Source organism: Silurus meridionalis, chromosome 22 (assembly GCF_014805685.1).
Source record: "Silurus meridionalis isolate SWU-2019-XX chromosome 22, ASM1480568v1, whole genome shotgun sequence".
In the NCBI taxonomy this organism is placed as follows: domain Eukaryota; kingdom Metazoa; phylum Chordata; class Actinopteri; order Siluriformes; family Siluridae; genus Silurus; species Silurus meridionalis.
Window position 1 is genome coordinate 11,608,406 of NC_060905.1, and position 18,370 is coordinate 11,626,775.

General features: G+C 38.2%; 1 protein-coding gene across 4 annotated transcripts; it reads right to left on the minus strand.

Moving 5' to 3' along the window:
• Nucleotides 1–2,881: 2,881 nt before the first annotated feature.
• Nucleotides 2,882–12,431, minus strand: si:ch211-13c6.2 (uncharacterized protein LOC100000125 homolog). 4 transcript variants are annotated; one of them, XM_046835212.1, is made up of 15 exons: nt 12,313–12,431; nt 12,137–12,228; nt 11,880–11,976; nt 11,629–11,697; nt 9,897–9,921; nt 7,739–7,825; nt 7,456–7,604; nt 7,191–7,307; nt 5,828–5,870; nt 4,943–5,708; nt 4,361–4,424; nt 4,192–4,251; nt 3,966–4,067; nt 3,552–3,858; nt 2,882–3,246 (listed from the first exon to the last, which is right to left on the minus strand). In XM_046835212.1, the coding sequence occupies exons 3-15, from the start codon at nt 11,937–11,939 to the stop codon at nt 3,044–3,046; spliced, it is 2,052 nt and encodes a 683-aa protein (XP_046691168.1). In that variant the 5' UTR covers nt 11,940–11,976; nt 12,137–12,228; nt 12,313–12,431; the 3' UTR covers nt 2,882–3,043. The 4 variants fall into 4 exon arrangements, with proteins under 4 accessions (XP_046691168.1, XP_046691167.1, XP_046691166.1 ...); XM_046835211.1 differs by having other exon boundaries at nt 12,126–12,228; XM_046835210.1 differs by lacking the exon at nt 12,313–12,431 and having other exon boundaries at nt 12,126–12,286.
• Between the last annotated feature and the right edge of the window lie 5,939 nt (nt 12,432–18,370).

The window sequence follows — 18,370 nt, forward strand, 5'->3', positions numbered from 1 at the left end:
CGATTCTAATTTCACATTAATTACTTCTTTGAATATACTAATTTGGCTGTATACCACAAAAAATGTGTATATGCAAACATAAAAACATAAAAAAAAAGATTAAAATGTAAAGAGCACCAAATATGTGCTCTCTCGTAAACTCTAAAAATGTTTATAAGTATGCGCTTTTGACCTAGCACCTAATTTACAAACAAAATTTCAGCCCTTATCGCTAATTCATTTGTTACAATCACACTATTGTTTATGAAAATAAGTCTTTTTATTCCCCAGATTGGTTCAACAATAATATTGGGTTGAAATTCAATTAATCAGTTCTGGTGGTCACCTGCTTTCCTACTCCCTGTTTCTGTCAACATAGAAAATACCTTTCACCCCACAGGAGTCTGTTATTGTAATGGATGGATGTAATTTTTAATGGGGTCATATTGCTTCCTACTGCCTCAGTTAGATCTCAGGTCTCCTCATCTATAGTACATTGCTTCTAAACTCGAATCGGGAATATGCTTTTTATCTGCTACTTCAGGTCGTAGCAGAAGAATTAGACTCTATTCCAGAACAAGATCATTTCTTCCCCATGTGTCCTACTGGAATGGCCAAAAGGTGTGGACTCTTCTAATTGGTTGTAAAATTCAATTTTGGGATGAATAGAATATCTATCTCTCTATTTATATATCTATCTATCTACTTCAATTATTCAAAATATTTATTTTTTATTTTAAATATTTAATTACTTGATCTCTATTATCTTGCCAAGATATTTCCAGACCTTGATCTCGGTGTATGTTCCTTCCGTGGTGTTAAGGATGACTCAGTATTTCATCTCTTTTGGGAATGTGCACTTACAGCATTGGAAGATTTTGGAAGGATTTTTGAATCTTTGGATGTCCGTTTTCATCGCAAAATTGTTATTTGTTATACAAAGAGGTTCTATTTTGTTGCCAAAACTATTGTAAACCAAAAACGCATAAATTGCAGTGTGCTAAGCCCTATTTTTCTGCGTTTTGTTGGGGACCTAAATCTTACAGTACCTGGACACTCTTATTATTACATACTCAGTAATGCTGTACTGAAGGCCACTCTGTGCAGCTTGGGACGGTTTCCCATCAACGCCTTGGGTGGTTCCATGAAATTCCGGAGTAGGAATGGGCACTTTGAGGATGGATTGGACTGTAGTTAATGTCAACAGTCTGCTACATTGACTCAGGACTACTTTCACTTCTGATCATCATCAACGTACCCCGCAACATCGTATATCTACTATAAATGGACATTTGGTGCAACCCAGATAAGGATGGGTTCCCTCTTGATTCTGGTTCCCCTCAAGGTTTCTTCCTTATGCCATCTCGGGGAGTTTTTCCTTGCCACAGTCACCACCGGCTCACTCATCAGGGACAAACTTACTTATAAAGAAAATATTCACTTTTATCACCACATTATATGTGTAAAGCTGCTTTGAGACAATGTTCATTGTTAAAAGCGCTATACAAATAAAAATGAATTGAATTGAATTATTACCTCCAGCAATTCCAATCCAAAGCCTATCACTGTGCCATCTGTTTGCAATTTTAGCAATTTATTTAAATATGTAACTCTATTTTCAGCTCATACCCCAGGCATTGTTTCATGTTGTGGACTTAATAAAACAAAATGGAGTCTTAAGCTGAGAAACTTGACTTCAACAGCATCATTCACTTCTAATACATACACTCACACTCCTGCTCTGATCTATCAGTCCAGACAGAGTACAATACAAAAACACTGACATATTAAACATCAGGACAGCCTTTGTATGGTGAACCCACAATACTTTTTTGCTTTTGTAAAAGAAATGCATACCCATGAAATGTAGTGAGGTCAAGGGTGGGTGAGGTACTGGACAGACAGAGCCAGATGAACACAAATACCTTGTTTTGTGGCACTGTCTCACCTGACTTCAATTTCATGTGTACAGCGCTTTATATAACGGACATGATCTCAAAGCAGTTTTACACAGATAAAGCGGTAATAAGGTTATATAAAATAATGTGTAAGTTTATTGCATACAAGGTAGTTCCTTTTATTTGTTTATCCCTGATAAACAAGCCAGCTGGACTTCACGTCTCCGGTGCAAGCATTTTTGCTTGAAAGGAAAAGCCTACCCAGAAGCACATTAAATGGATTTATATTGATATTTTTGTGTTGCATGAAGCTTTACGTGTGCTATCATTTAATTTCTCTGTGAGAAGCTAGAGGCTGCATGCTCCCTCAGTTACAATGGCGTTTAATAGAAATGTGTTAACTCACACCACCAGGCGTTTTCTTGAATAAACAAATACTTTAAATACATATAAGCTTTCATAGAGTATTAGCCACCACTACTGCCAGGTTATAAAGGATCTAAGGGTAGGATTAACAGGTTTTTTGAAGCAAGAGTATCAGTACAAAGTGAAAGAAGAGAACACATGCATTGGTTAATCAGTTACATATGAGGTATGGGGAACTTGTGTAAATTTTATTTTTTAGCCAAACGGTTTCTTTAAAGTGAACTCGCTGAGCCATAAATCCTGGTTTCTGGAACAGGCCCCTGGTTGTTCAAGCCTGAAGTGGACTTGGCATCCCATGGATATTGCACCAAGACCCTCACACTACATGCAATTAAATATTACAAATAAAAAAAACAAAATCTACATTATTATTTTAGTATTGTTCCCAATTTATCCCAAGGTTGGCAATAATTTTGAATCAATTTGACCTGGAAAATACAGTGCTACTAAATCAGTGTATAAACAACCGTGTAAAAAGACAAGCAAGCAACTTCATATACCGTAGCCGACAACATGATGCATTGTCAGTAAGATGCTGCCATTGAGAGCAAAGTTTAGGTAAGAAACGAGTGCAGAAGTGAGGAACAAAATGTGTTTATTACCACAATTTCGCACAGACATCAGTATGCCGTTAACCATATGAAAGATGGTGTTCTGATATTTAAAAAAAAGCTTATACAGGATCACACGAGCACTATATGACTTATTAATTTTTGAACACAGAATGATAGCGGGCGTGTTTAATTCGCTTTGCGTGCCACCAGTTCCAGAAGCGTGGAGGCGAGTTTGTCAAGCGTGGAAGAGCCGGTTTCCAATGGTGGAGATGATGAAGGCTCAAACGGGTCGTAGAGATCACCACCCGAACGATAGTCATGCTGATAACGGTGTTCTCCAGGATAGAACCTTTCTTCCTCCCTTAAAGGTCTAGAATTCCAGGCAGACTCTGGAGGGAAAGAAAAAAAAAGAAAAAAGACAATGCTTTAGGTAAAAATAAAAGGTGTACTTTTACTAGAAGAATAATAAACAACAATGAAACAAAGAACTACTCATCAGGACATTGACTGCATTTAGCAGACGCCTTTATCCAAAGTGACGTACAAAAGTGCTTTAAATCAACCAATGAATAAATTAACGCTGGTTTGCTAGATTACAAACATAAGATACAAATAGCCTTAAAAAAATTTTTAAAAAAAATAAAATAAAAACAGACAAAAGGGGGGGGGCTGGGGGCAACGACGACTATTGTACCTAAACCTCTGTATCCTCTTCTATCATCTGGATGGCGAGACATGCGATCATCAGACCGGCCAGCTGAGCCCGTTCTATAAGAATCCCACTGATATTCCGGTTCATCAGGACCTCTGTTTTGCCTCATGCTTTTTGGCTTTTCTTCCACATGCCTTGTGTGTGAATAATCCCTGGGGCCCTGAAAGTCACGGTCATATCTTGCAGGCTCCTGAAATCCTTGGTCATCTAAATGTCTTGGCTCTTGCATATCTCTGCGCGACTCCATTTCGTTACCACCGTGATAACCGTCACTGTATTCGGTTGAAGTCTTTGCAGAGAAAATGGGGAAAAAAAGAATTTAGACTGCATCAAATTAAAATTCAGCGAATCGAATGTTACTGAAGAATATCGAAATGAAATGAATTCGGTTCCTACCCGACTGCGTTGAGCTTTATTTAATTGGAACTCTTTAAGAAGATCACATAACTTTTCCTTCAAGAAGTTAGCCTCTTGCACATTCTCAATTTGGATGCCATTCTACAAAAAAACAAATATTTTTCAAGTCAAGGTTTTTTTGCAATCTGATTAAAGTAAATTTTTTTTAAATAAGCGATCTTGTTAGAAACTGTTAGATCAAGCAGTGGTTAAAGTCTGGACTTACCAGAATATCCAAAACATTTTCCATCTTTGGAGCTGCAGTTGACTCAGTGTTTCCAAAGGCCTAATAAATACAACAAGGTATTTATAAAAAAGACCTGAAATTGATGCTGCACGCTAAGTTAAAGTGAAAACACAAAGCAGATTGAGCTTGTTCAGCTCTGTATATTTACCTGACTAGATGTGGGAGCTGCTCTTCCTTTCTGTTGATATTTTGAAGCCACTGAATCAAATTGGCTAAAGAAGAAAATAAAGTTGGTAAAAATGCCCCCTAAAAAAGATTAGCTAGTAGCTTTGCTTGTTGAAGACAACATTACTGTTTATATGCATTATATGCTAATGGAAATCCTAATGCCCACTCGTTTCACTATAAGGCCAAACATAAAAAGTAATAGGAGTTGGTCATCCTTTTGAAAAGCCAAGGTTCTCCAAAACTTAAAGGTTTACCACTAGATTACAGAATATGGCTGTAGTTATTTGCCCATTCAGACACAAGGTTTGATTGAATTACAGTAAGAACGCCTGGCATTAAGCTGGTTTGGCAAAATCTTGGCCACATAATGTGCTTAGAGTTAGAGAAAACGGCTTTCTTCCACATACATGAGTACACAGATCTAGCTATAGCGGCTCTAACTGACAAGTGGGGAGCAGTAATGCCACACCTCCCACTTACAGAGCATGGCCAATGTTTATTTCTCAGACTACCAAAACGTATGCTTATAGGTACACCACGAGCGCTGTAAGTCTATCCTCACCTCTTCTGTGCAAAGTTCATCTCTAGTGTTGAGCCATCAGAGAATCTACTCTTCCGTTGCTTTTTTGCAGGTGTAGCATCTTCACTCGGGTAGTAACTCGGTCTTTTGTTATAGTCTTGCATCTCAGAAGACCCATGTCCAGGTTCATCCATGTCCTGGAAACGGTCTCTTCCTTGCTCCGTATATGGCAAGTTTCTGCCCTGCCACTGCCTTTTATCTACGCCGGGTCCTGATCCGTGGAGCGTGGTGTACGTCGGCTCTTGCATCCTTACACTATCTTGCTTCCAAGACTCTATTCCTGACTCACCAAACCTGCTTTGTGAAATGTTTTCCTCATAATAATCGTCATCTCCACTTTTGTATGCACCTCTGCTGGAATTTGTTTCGGGGTACCATTTCTCTTGATAAGGCTGTGGATCACCTTTGTCCAGACTTTGTCGATTGCAAGATCCATCATCTGAAAAAGACCCTGCCTTCATTTTCTCCTTCCAATTAGGTCTTTCCATGTAATCGATCTCGCGATAAGACGTTTGCTGCCTGTCATCTTTAGAATATGGTGCGTCATATCGGTTATCCCCTGAACTGGAGGGGTGGGGAGAGACCTCATCTCTAAATGACTTGTTATATTGATTATCCTCGGGGTAATGAGACAGCCCCCTGTACTCATCTTCCTTCATATGCGATCGATTGTAGAAGCTGTGCTCGTCTCCGCCACGCCCAGAAGAAACATTTCCTCGGAGTAATGGTGGGCGCTCTTGTTCTGCTCCTTTTTATATGGTCACAAACATAAATTGCACTTTTATGTAACAACGATGGTATTAAAAAGGTAATAATGCAAACGATCAAAAGGCACGGTAGAAAAATAGATGCAAGTACAACACTCACCTCTGTTTCTCTGTAGCCTTCCTCTTTCTGATCTGACGAGTGGCTGAAATAAAATAAAAAAGACCACCAAAATACATGAATGATTTACTCACGAATCCTGTAGACAATCTCTGACATGAAACTGTTGTTTACTGGTTTAACCATTGCAGATAATTTTTCTTGTCCCCTTTTAGGCCCTCACAATGGCATTTCACAGTTTCCGTCCTGCTTTACAAAATCAATCCCTCTCTGTTAAGAACATTTCATACTACAATCTTTCTGATCAGTTTTCTGGAAAGCAGGATATGATTCAATTCAGGTTTATTTGTATAGCGCTTTTTACAAATGGACATTGTCTCCAATGAGCTTTATAAGGTTATAAGGTTGTGTATATTTTCCTTATAATTGTTTTATCCACGATCAGTATACCAGTCTCAACTGTGGCAAGGAAAAACTTCCTGAGATGGCATGAGGAAGAAACCTTGATTCAGTGTCAAGTAATTCCAGGAGGCCTGTATAAAAACCCAGTCCAAGGGTGTAAAAGTCTAATTCATCAGTTAGCTACTAGCCAAGTAAAAGCTCCAACGTGCTGCCCAGTCCCACTGATTAGATGCCTGAAATTGTAGGCTAAAATGTGGTCACCAATACACTGTTATAAAATACAAACTCAGAGTGCATTAATACAGACAATGAGGAAATAAAGACGTGCAATAAACATTTAATCTCTCGCTAAAGAGTTCTGTATGTTTTATAAAAAGGCACAACGTTTTGGCTGCGAGATAATATTTATTCTACTAATATCACTCATGAAAAGGTTCTGGTAGCTTTATGGACTTCATTAGGAGTAGGAGAGTCAGTAGGATGACTTTACTTAATGTTGTCAGTATTTTCACTTTCCCGTGTGTTCCTGATTCTAAAGAGATGATCCGAGATCCATAAACAATTATTAATCCACCTACTTAAAGCTGCTCTATGTAGTTTAGGTCAGTGTGGGTGGCGCATCAGGTGGGGGGGATTTAGAACAATCATGCTAAGTCACATAAGAGCATTATAAGTATATATAAATGCATAATATTTTTTTTCTTAATGTTAAATCCTTATCTCCTGGGCAAGCTTGCTCTCTGTTTTGAATGAAAGTCCATTCAAATAATGATTCAACCTTCTACACGTTTTAAAATACTACATATTGAAAGTCATAGTACAGCCTGTGGTGCATACAATAACTATGCTTGTTTCACCAACGAAGGGAGATCTATAAGCATTAAGTGCGATGTAGACTAGACAAAAAGCTGTTTGTGTGTAACTAATGAGAGTGTTGCCATGTAAAGCAAAGTATTTAGCAAAGCATGCAGCAGTTAGAAAAGATAAACGCATGAATACATACCACTGGATTTCCCCAGCCCTCCTGCTTTTCTACTATTGCAGCCTTGGCCCTCGCAACAACACCTGCTTGCTTCTCTGAAGTCTTTTCCCATGTCACTAACTCTTTCCGATGCCGCTCCTGAAAAGCACGCGGAAGAAAACTCGTTACAGTCAGTTCAAGAACAAAAGAAAATTCTAATCAAATTCTAATTTTGAACAAATACTCGCTACATTTGAGTTCTTCATTTGACTCCTCACCCAGGATAAAAGAAAGCCCTCAGTCTTACCAAGTATTTCTGCCGGTGCCTGCGACCCACCACATGAGTGGTCATGTCAAAGAGGTCCATCTGGACTGCACACAGTCTGCACCTGTACTGCAGGACGGCTTTGCCATCACTTGAGAAAGAATCCTCCTCTTGTACCAAGTCCCCAAGCCCTAAGCATAAATAGCACACATTATTAAACAAACTCTACACAGTAGTTTGTGTACTTCATGAAAATGTCCAGAAGACAGTCAATGGTCAATAAATACAATGCTTTGTATTAAACACATGCATCACAACTTCTTACCAATAATGGGCTCGTTAAGGTTCAGGTAGGTCAAGTACTCTCTGATACTGGTCCACTGTGGCAGCGGGGTTGGCCTTGGGACGAGGCCTATAAAGTCAGCGCAAATAAGTCAAGCAAAACATCAAGGGAAACAATCTGATCAGTGATACACCCGGAGAAATGAAAAATTTAGGACTTTAAATTAATTTTTTATTTTATTTTATTTTACTAGCTTGGAGCACAAATACAAAATAAGAGTTGCAAAATCTGTGCTTCAAGTTGGTCTTTATGAACTCGTGCCAGTTCAATGGTAAAGACAGTTTAACAATTGGGAGAAAGATGATAATAAAATAATTGATCAGTCATGTGATCGGTTCTGGTCTTCCAGTCATAAACCTGTGAAGACCTGTGAAGAATCCGACGACGTGTGCTGGACAGTTTTGTAAAAGAAACCTTGTTGGTGAGAAAAATGTAGCCGAGACGTTCCGTAATGCATTGGTTTAAACCTTAAAAAAAAACGTGCACTTCTGACAAGTCATTTCTTCCATTTGAAAATTTCCACTTACAACATAGGAACAAGGCTACAATTATGCAAGGTTTGCAACAAGCTGCAATGGAAATAACGGTGTTCGAAACATCTGACTCTGAAAGCCCTGGCATTGCTTGCCAGGACATACCCACACCAACTCTACAATCCAGAGCAAGTGCTTATTTCAGTGGGATTGAAACAGCTGCCAGGAAGAAAAGATTCACTGGCAGCACTATCTAATCTATGTCCAAGTTCTTGTATAAGAGCTGACTTAGTCTTGGTACCAGATGGCTTGAGTTTCACAAATGCATCTGGCTACCACATATAGCTTACACTTTTATCCATCAGCCATCTCTAAAATCTCATGCCTGCACCGTCAGTCCATCCTTCAGATAAACCTCGGCAGTCACAAGAAAAACAACATTTATTTGTAGAGCTTCGGTATGCTCTTTCTCAGAAACCTCAGATTCATTCAACTTACGGGTTTCAATGGCTTTATAGAGGATTGCTTGGAAGAATACTTGACATGTTTGCCTTCACTGTGGTTAGGTCATAACCACTGAACAGGGAAACATTCATCAAACTCAGCTGTGTCAGTACGTCCACCTTGATTTTTCTCAGCACTGAAAACATCAGTGCCTTCTAAGTAGTAGAGGATGATTCGAATCCCCCTGAGTGACTGTGTATCCAGCTGATATTGTATCATCTGTGCTTCAAGACTGGGGCAGCTCAAACACACGCAGGGCACGTTACAATTCATCTTTGACCATTTTAAAATCCCTGCAAACTGGGTAATGGCCTCTGCCTTCCTTTGTAGATGAGAAAAGTCTTCTTAAAAGCAGACATCACATTTCTAAGAAAATACATTCGCTGATCTTTAGAAACTTCTTTGGATCCATTTGCTGGAACCGAAGTTCACAGTCCAGTGTCTGCTAAAATCCTTGAAAATCAACTGGATGATTTCATGACCTCATGTAGCATCCAAGGTCCAATCTGAATCCTGGTTTCTGAGATGCAGCTATTAATCTAGAACTGAAGATTCTCTCTTAAATGGCTCAAATTCTCACGGTATTGAAATGCAGTGATACCACAGCCATGTGTGGTTAGAAGTCCATGACAGCACAATAAGCTGTGCTCTCTTTCGGTGGAAAGACAGTGCTTTGAAATAGAAAGAGAATGCTGTTCCATTCTCCCTGTTGTAACAGTCTGATATCAGGTGAATAGCAGCTGAATTTGTTCTTGTTGAAAAGCAGACTGCCCTGTTTTGCAAAGGCAGACTATTTAGTTGAGTGACATCCACACTCTAGGTATCCACTCCTTTTTTTAATCAGTGTTTACATTATTTGCTCTGCAGTTAAGCCCATAAGCAGCTTTTAAAAAGAAAAAGGTACCTTGGAGGAACAGGATCAGTATACCAGATTGGTAGGGGTCATGTGTGAACAAAACAAAAAAAATACACTAGATGAAATTTAGAATAAAAACACATACAGTACATATCAGAGCAAAAACTAATAAAAACCCTAGATTTTAATCCCCCATTACACACAAATGCATAATGGGATTTCCTGGCAAATGATTTTCTTTAAAAAAAAAAAAGCCTACTAATGGAATAAATGATGAACTTGATCTTGACGCAGGAAGTGGACTTACCCTTATCCGCTAGGGCTTGCTCCCTCTTTGTAGAGTTAAGGCCAAAAGTGCATGGAAAACAGGTACAGATGAGTAAAGCATATCATAGTAGAGACCTGCCAGCAGTTTCTCTCAAAAACAAAAGTAAAACATGTTTAAATGCAACACTTACATTGTCCTTTTTTTTTTTTTTTTTTTTTATGTACGTGGAATAAAGTGGCAATTTGTTATTGCCGGTGGATAAAGCAAAGTCAACACTTTGCACTTTTGACCAACATAATCCATCCAGAAATCATGTGCAATACTCACCTTGCATTATCATGACAAAGTGCAAATCGACATTTATACCTCGTCCTGCGACGTGAGAAAGCAGGAATAAAGCAAAACAAGGGAACTTAATGAGGGATCGACAGCAAGAACAATCCAAAACGTCAGATCCATTTTCTCTCATTGAGGTATAAACAAGAGTGGACATGACAGGATTGTGCAGCAATAGAAATTAAAAATCAAAAGGGCATCCCTCTTCAGATTGTGAAGAGCAGAACACAGAAATTAGTATCTGAATCAGAAACTCCAGTGGTTCACCGTTTTATCTGCTTACAAGAATCGATCGGGATCTCAAAGAATCTTGATGTATTCTGGTCAGATTGTTCTTACTGCTGTGTAGGTTTTGATGGGAAACCTTTGATGATTTTCTACCGGTGATAGAAAGCAAAACAGTGATTTCTCAGGCAAGAATTAGTTACAGGATTTATACATAATATGACGAAATGTTTGTTGAGAATTTTGTTTGAAGCAGTTAATGGTGAGAAATCATGTTTGGTTGTTTGCAGTCAAAGCCAAACAACATTTTTCAGTAACTGCAGAAAAAAAAATCTCCAGCAAAGGCTAGAAATCTGAATTACATGACTATTCAGAAATTAGAAGTGGAGACTATTCATTCAGCAGTTCATCTAGAAGACAAAACTCCCTAAAATTTGAAGAGAAAAGGAAATATTCAAGCTTTAAATGTCTGAAAGCTTTGCCGTGTACATCTTCAATAGACAAAGTTTACAGTCACTACTGCTGTGGTCTTTTCACAGCGTTGTCATTTCTTTGACGTGTACAGCACCGTCTTCCACTGTACAGATCCAGAAACGGGTTTTCTTCTTTACTGAAGGAACTGCAGTGACAAATTATGACAAGCAATCAAGCATAACAGAAAGAACTGGCAGTTCCCATGAACAGGTAATAAATACATCATGGGAATCAGGTTTATATGAGGGGCCTGACGGGTCCAGTAACACTGATCTTTACAACATCATTAAGAAGACTCATCTGTAAGTCTTATATAACAGCATCAGGAGGAATTCGGTTTTCAATACTCGATTATTTTAAAACTGTAATAGTTTTGGAGAAATCCAAAGACCAGGAAACGTACAGAATCTTTAAAGGATAGATGACTGGGATTGCTGAGAGAAAAAACATGTTATAAAGGTGGAATAGCAACACATAATGTCACAGTTGATCATAAAGTGACTCTTCTTCCACGTTAAACTGTTTCTTCATCCATCCATCCATCTTTCTCAATATGCACGCATCTATCCACCAATTATCTTTACCCTTCTCACACTCTTGTGCTCTAATACACACGTGTGTGTTTAGATAAATAGATAAACATGAAATATGAAATTGTAATTATATACACACACAGACACCCATGTATAAGTATATATATGATTAATGACAGTAGGTGGTATTTTACACTACATACCTTCAGATGCTGTAAAGTGGTCACATGGATCTTATAGTTAGTGTCTCCTCTTATTCTTTTGTCACAGATCTGTTAAAAACACACACATTTCCATACACTCAACAAAGGAGTATAATTAATTGTAAGCATTTTACCGGGTTATCTGACTATATTCAAGCAAAAACTGTATCTGCGATCCAAAATCACCTGTAAATCACGTATTTATGAAATCAACCTTTAATTGTTTGAGTGATTACACGTGCTGGAGTTACCATGCAGTCTATAAACGTGTTGGACTCTCCGTCGTCGTAAACAGTCAGCAGGTCGGCCATAGCTGCTCCTCTCACCCCCGATTCGGCTAATGATCTCCTGCACGGACACCAAGAACAAGATACCAATTCTTCATTATATAGTCTGCAGGTTACAATTGCGTTATTAAAGGAAATATGGATATATAACCGTTATATTTATCTTGATCTCCAAAACAAACAAAAAAAAACGGATTGGGATGAAATTACCTGCTGTGTACCTCGATACCCAGGCGATGCTAGGTGGCTAACTTCCGGAACAATTTTCAAATTCTTTTTTGGCGATTATAGATTTACTTTAACTGTGCAAACCCTGAAAAAAACGGAACACCAAGATTCACCATCACTTTCTCTCCAATCCACCGGCGTAATAATTCATGTCTTTATTCTGCCTCACCTGTTCTTTTATTTTCACTACAGAATAAAAGCCATCTGCAGACCGGAAGTGGGTGGTTTACACAACTGTCAAACACTGACATACACTACACGCTGCAGCAGGATTAACTGTACACTATACACACTACACCAACATGTACAATACACTACACGTTCTGCAGGATTTACTGTACACTATAAACAAACTGCACCAGTATGTACAATACACTACATGCTTCTGCAGGATTTACTGTACACTATACACAAACTGCACCAGCATGTACAATACACTACACGCTTCTGCCAGATTTACTGTACACTATACACACAGCACAAGCATGTACAATACACTACACGCTTCTGCAGGATTTACTCTACACTATACACAAACTGCACCAGCATGTACAATACACTACACGCTGCTGCAGGATTTACTGTACACTATACACAAACTGCACCAGCATGTACAATACACTACACGCTTCTGCCAGATTTACTGTACACTATACACACAGCACAAGCATGTACAATACACTACACGCTTCTGCAGGATTTACTGTACACTATACACACAGCACCAGCATGTACAATACACTACATGCTGCTGCAGGATTTACTGTACACTATACACACAGCACCAGCATGTACAATACACTACACGCTTCTGCAGGATTTACTGTACACTATAAACAAACTGCACCAGCATGTACAATACACTACATGCTTCTGCAGGATTTACTGTACACTATACACACAGCACCAGCATGTACAATACACTACACGCTTCTGCAGGATTTACTGTACACTATAAACAAACTGCACCAGCATGTACAATACACTACATGCTTCTGCAGGATTTACTGTACACTATACACACACTGCACCAGCATGTACAATACACTACACGCTTCTGCAGGATTAACTGTACACTATACACACTGCACCAGCATGTACAATACACTACACGCTTCTGCAGGATTTACTGTACACTATAAACAAACTGCACCAGCATGTACAATACACTACACGCTTCTGCAGGATTTACTGTACACTATACACACACTGCACCAGCATGTACAATACACTACACGCTTCTGCAGGATTAATTGTACACAATACACACACACTGCACCAGCATGTACAATACACTACACGCTGCTGCAGGATTTACTGTACACTATACACACAGCACCAGCATGTACAATACACTACACGCTGCTGCAGGATTTACTGTACACTATACACACACTGCACCAGCATGTACAATACACTACACGCTGCTGCAGGATTTACTGTACACTATACACACAGCACCAGCAAGTACAATACACTACACGCTGCTGCAGGATTAACTGTACACTATAAACAAACTGCACCAGCATGTACAATACACTACATGCTTCTGAAGGATTTACTGTACACTATAAACACTGCACCAGCATGTACAATACACTACACGCTGCTGCAGGATTTACTGTACACTATACACACTGCACCAGCATGTACAATACACTACACGTTCTGCAGGATTAACTGTACACTATACACACTGCACCAGCATGTACAATACACTACACGCTGCTGCAGGATTTACTGTACACTATACACACAGCACCAGCATGTACAATACACTACACACTTCTGCAGGATTAACTGTACACTATACACACTGCACCAGCATGTACAATACACTACACGCTTCTGCAGGATTTACTGTACACTATACACACAGCACCAGCATGTACAATACACTACATGCTTCTGCAGGATTTACTGTACACTATACACACTGCACCAGCATGTACAATACACTACACGCTGCTGCAGGATTTATTGTACACTATAAACAAACTGCAACAGCATGTACAATACACCACATGCTGCTGCAGGATTTACTGTACACTATACACACTGCACCAGCATGTACAATACACTACACGCTGCTGCAGGATTTACTGTACACTATACACACACTGCACCAGCATGTACAATACACTACACGCTTCTGCAGGATTTACTGTACACTATACACACACTGCACCAGCATGTACAATACACTACACGCTGCTGCAGGATTTACTGTACACTATACACACTGCACCAGCATGTACAATACACTACACGCTGCTGCAGGATTTACTGTACACTATACACACACTGCACCAGCATGTACAATACACTACACGCTTCTGCAGGATTAATTGTACACAATACACACACTGCACCAGCATGTACAATACACTACACGCTGCTGCAGGATTTACTGTACACTATACACACAGCACCAGCATGTACAATACACTACACGCTGCTGCAGGATTTACTGTACACTATAAACAAACTGCAACAGCATGTACAATACACTACACGCTTCTGCAGGATTTACTGTACACTATACGCACAGCACCAGCATGTACAATACACTACATGCTGCTGCAGGATTTACATTAACATCATCCTTCAGATATCCTTATCCACACGGTTAAGGGCCTTGTCAAAGGCCCAGCAGTGGCAGCTTAATGGTGGTGGTATTTAAACTTACAACCTTCTGATCAGAAGTACAACATCTTAACCACTAAGTTACACCTACTGTTATGTACAGCACCAATACACTATACACTTTATACTGCACAGGCCTGCAGAGAAGGCAAATAGCCTATATATATATATATATATATATATATATATATATATATATATATATATATATATATATATATATATATACTGCACTTTTTTTTACCCAAGTTAATGTAAGTTTGGGCTTTGACATGTACTTAAGTAAAAAAGTAGCCATCACTACTACATTTTTTAATGTCGCACTGGTAACTGGACCTCAAATCATATTAATATATTAATATAAAACTATTTCAAATTTTGTTATCTATAATAATGTGAACAACCTTCATATAGAACACAAGCAGAAAAAAGATGATGATGATCAGGTGATCAGGAATGTTTCTGTTCTCATCTCTGTGACTCCCTCTGTCCCATCCACCTTAGCCATATTTCTTGTTGACATCTGCCTTACTCGTTGTTATCTTTTTAGGCTAGTTTATGTCGGTGGTGTGTGATGGCCAGGAAATTATACACCAGTGGAAGGTTGAAAAAGCCACGCAATGACAAGTAATAGGTTGATGGGCAGAAAATGGTGCACAATAAGAAGAATAAATATTGATCATGTCAGGAAACAGATTAAAACTAAAGTAACGAGCCTGATTTGAAAATGTAAAAAGTAGAAAGTACTGATATTTGCGTAAAAATATTGATGAGTGAAAATAAAAAGTTGTCAGAAAAATAAATAGTAAAGTACTGATACCAGAAAAATCTACTTAAGTACAGTAACAAAGTATTTGTAGTTCATTACTTCAAACCTCCGCAAGTCTGTACAGTACACTATGTACTGCACAAACATGTTCTGTGCTTCACATGCTGCACCAGAATGTAGGATACATGAAGGATTTACTGTACACTTTATACTGCACCAGCAAGTTACATACTGCTCCTACATATAACTGTACACCAGGTACTGCAGAAGAATGTGCGCTGGAGGACTGCTGTGGCTACGCTACTGAATGAATGATGGTCTTAACTATCCACCAAACCAACCATCTGATTATGTCAAACCAGTGCTCTAGGACCAGTTTTCTGTAGGTTACTTTTAAATAGGTTTTAAAAAGAGCTCAAAAGCAAGCATTCAAACATATGATATCAAACATATTAATCATAAAGGCCCCTTCACCACAATTACTAAACAAACACCCTAGTCAAAATCTTTACTGAGATGAGATCTGCAATCTCTACTGGTTTCCGGCCATGTGATTTATATATGTTGCTGTAGAGCTACTTGTTTGTGTTTGTTCGCTTTGCCGTGTCGTTTTTCCACCCAGAGTAAACATGGTTGGAAATACTGCAGGCAAGAATCGTTGCCGTCTCTCGGAATTATATAAAATCCCATTTCTGTTACTTACTAATAAGTACATACTGTTGGTTTGATTCTAACCTAACACTATTTTTAAATGATGACTATAACCACAAAAGTATGACTTTGTCTTAGTTTCGAATAGTCTCAGAATGTGGCAGTTATGAGTTTTTTTAATAGTTTGATTACTTAATATATATATATATATATATATATATATATATATATATATATATATATATATATATATATATATATATGTTAAATATAACTTAGTGTTATGGACTTACAACAGTACCATGAAATTATAACTTGCTATCTAATAATTGTGACCTGGCATCATGAGACAATTCACAAATTTTGTCAGTCTGTGATGAAAATAGATTTCACAGAACTTGAATAATATGCAGTCAGTAAATCAGTGAGGCACATTAAAAATAGCAATGTTTATGATCTTCTATGAGTCTATAAGAAAACAGCAGATTTACAGTGATGACTGATATTATTATAGAAACTATCAATAACTCACCAATTAAACTATTAACTATCACTAACTATCAAGGTTTCAGTATCATAAAAAATGCTGGAGCAAATTTTTTGCATTTCATTACATACACGCTTTATAGCTTTTAATTTGATAAACATATTTCAGATTCAGAATGAGTTTATTTTTATTGACACACACACACACACACACACACACACACACACACACACACACACACACACACACACACATAAATAATTGTAGAAAATGGAATTATAATATAGAAATAAAGAAATATAGCAATTAATACAGCAGAAAGATTTATACACAAGGTACAGTCTGGATGACATATGCAGACTTTACAGATCTATATTTAGGTATGTGCAGTGGGAATTGCTGCAGAGAATTTCTGCCACAGTATGCAATGTAATAAATAATAAATAGAAAAGAATATATTTTGCCTGAATACATATCGCAAGTCCATAATGCCCTACTGGAGTCATGAAATGTTTTTTTTTAATACCAAATAAAGTTAAACCAATAAAAAAATCCTAAACAAACAGATCAAAATTATATAGTTCCATCAATTATTGTATAATTGAATGACATGTGCTTAGTCTATCTACTTTTAGTTTCTCTGTTTAAGGAATTTTAGGGATAAATAAGAAGGAGCAAATTTATAATCCACCTTGTTCGGCCGTATTTCGTCTTGTCAGTCAGTGCTGATAATGTGTCATGGCTGTGCCTGCACCAGATAATAATGTCAGCACCAATGCACACAATGTCTAGGTAGTACTTCATTCTGTATAATCACCTGATAGGAGTCGCTGAATGAATCGATACTCTGTGTTAGAAAGGAATCGTGTTTTCACCATCTAACAGCAAATAATCTGATATGGAGGTCAAAAATAAACCTGTATATTCATGTTTACAAGACAGTGAGATTTACACAGACCAGGCATAATTTAATGGCCACAGATCAGGCACAACATTATGTCCCCCTGCTTAATATTAAGTTTTTTCCCCCTTTTGATGCCAAAACAGTCCTGACTCTTTGAGCATTTACAGCAGTAACTTCTTCAGCAATATGAACTTCGGGAGCTTGTCTGTTGGATCGGACCACACGGGCCAGTGTTCGCTCCCCACGTGCATCAATGAGTCTCGGCAGCCCATGACCTTGTTGACAGTTTATCCCTGTTCCTTCCTTGGACCACTTTTGTTAGATACTGACCACTGCAGACTGGGAACAGCCCACAAGAGCTGCAGTTTTGGAGATGCTCTGTCCCAGTTGTCTAGCCATCACAATTTGGCCCTTGTAGAACTCCTTACGCTTGCCATTTTTTCCTGCTTCTGAAACATCAACTTTGAGGACAGAATGTTCAATTGCTGCCTAATAATATCCCATTTACTAACAGGTGCCATGATGAAGAGATAAACGATGTTATTCACTCACTGGTCATAATGTTATGCCTGGTCAGTGTCGACTACACAAATCAGGATATTAAGTAAAGCTTTTTACTCTATTTACTTGTATGATATTCTGTTTATTGTATCGGATCACAAAACATGCATATTTGTCTTTACAGGTTCAAGAATTGAATTTCCATATTATACGAACAAATACAGACGCATTATAGAAAATAGATATGTATTAATAAATACAGAATATAT

Excerpts from the sequence above, each read along its gene's own strand:
- si:ch211-13c6.2 (XM_046835212.1), bottom strand. The coding sequence starts at position 11,939 with ATGGCCGACCTGCTGACTGTTTACGACGACGGAGAGTCCAACACGTTT. Across the intron at positions 5,871-7,190 it reads AGGGCTGGGGAAATCCAGTG|CCACTCGTCAGATCAGAAAG; the intron begins GTATGTATTCAT and ends ATTTTATTTCAG. Across the intron at positions 4,252-4,360 it reads CAGCTCCCACATCTAGTCAG|GCCTTTGGAAACACTGAGTC; the intron begins GTAAATATACAG and ends TGTATTTATTAG.